We start from the raw sequence: 1,165 nt of genomic DNA, 5'->3' as shown, positions 1-1,165 counted from the left end.
GCAGAGGCTATAGACATTTTTCATTAAACTGACAATGAAAAAATAGAAGTACTCAGATTTTTACTGCCAAAAACATTTCTGCTAAAATAACCAGATAACGAACTTTGAAAGTAATTTAACCTTCATGCATCTGTAAAGCTGTGCATTTCTGGCTTTTTTCTAGACATACTGGAGTTGTATTTTGAGAAGACTTGGACTCATCCCAAAAACATCATCATGATCCCAAAAGAAAAGGCTGCCATCATCACTTTCAGTGATCCTAAAGGTCTTTTTTGTTGTTGATGTAAACCTATGCTGAATGTATGCAGACACCAGCTTGCTGTAGTAGTGGTGATTAATGTGAGGGCTTTGCCCACCAAGTTCTTTCACTTCTTTAAACAGAAACTGGTTCAGCAAACTTTGGAAACATTTTAGTGTTTAAGCTTTCAGAATGGATTCTGTCCGACTAATAGTTGTCCTTACTGGAGCTAGCAGCCGAGATGAAAACAACAAAAAACAAACCCAAGCGTTAGAACGCATCACTCCTGTACTTTGGTTATATAGTGCTTTTATTCCCAAGGACGAGGTACGTCTGAGGCAGCTAGCTTCACATGGGAAATATTAGGTCAGCTTTTCCAGTTTTTTAAAGTGAACCTGAACTTAGAGGCAAAGAAATCAGTTATTACTAAAGTTAATAAAATAAAATAAAAAATGCTTTAGATTAATACCTGTTGTACTTAGAAGTAGTGTACAATGACTGAAACGGTTAGCTAACAGTGACTGAGAAACTGTAAAAAGTCTAGATCCAATCTCAAATGTGTTTAACTGAAGTAATTTGAAGATGAAAAGTGTTGTAGAAAAATGATATTTGTCAGATCAAGAAGGTTCAGAACCGCAGAGTAACCACTTATCTAACCTTTGCTTCTCTGCTTCTTGTTTGCTGCAGTTGTGGAAAAGATTTGCGTTAAAAAAGACCTTGAGTTGAAGTCTATCACAGTGAAGGCATATCCATACTACGAGTCACTGGGAACCGCCTTGTACAGCAAAGAACGCCCAACATGGAAGATGCCCGAGCCCTTCACAGAGCCTGTTCTCCACATTATCTGGAAATTCCTTGTGGAGAAGAAACTATCAGAACACATCAATGATCAGATGCGTCCACACTTCTGCAGAGTGGATTTGAATG

General features: G+C 37.9%; 1 protein-coding gene across 1 annotated transcript in view; it reads left to right on the top strand.

The window, feature by feature from the left end:
• Positions 1-1,165, top strand: part of LOC102204271 (poly [ADP-ribose] polymerase 14-like) — a gene marked incomplete at its 3' end in the record, with an annotated part of 12,770 nt that overhangs the window by 1,626 nt on the left and 9,979 nt on the right. Inside the window, exon 2 of the mRNA XM_005753347.1 lies at positions 926-1,152. Within this exon, the coding sequence (XP_005753404.1) occupies positions 926-1,152 (227 nt within the window). The remainder of the gene's footprint in view (positions 1-925; positions 1,153-1,165) is intronic.

This window comes from Pundamilia nyererei, unplaced genomic scaffold (assembly GCF_000239375.1).
Source record: "Pundamilia nyererei isolate P.nyererei 1_Seehausen unplaced genomic scaffold, PunNye1.0 scaffold00422, whole genome shotgun sequence".
NCBI lineage: Eukaryota > Metazoa > Chordata > Actinopteri > Cichliformes > Cichlidae > Pundamilia > Pundamilia nyererei.
Note: the sequence above shows the minus strand (reverse complement) of the source record. Positions and strands in the feature narration are given on the sequence as shown.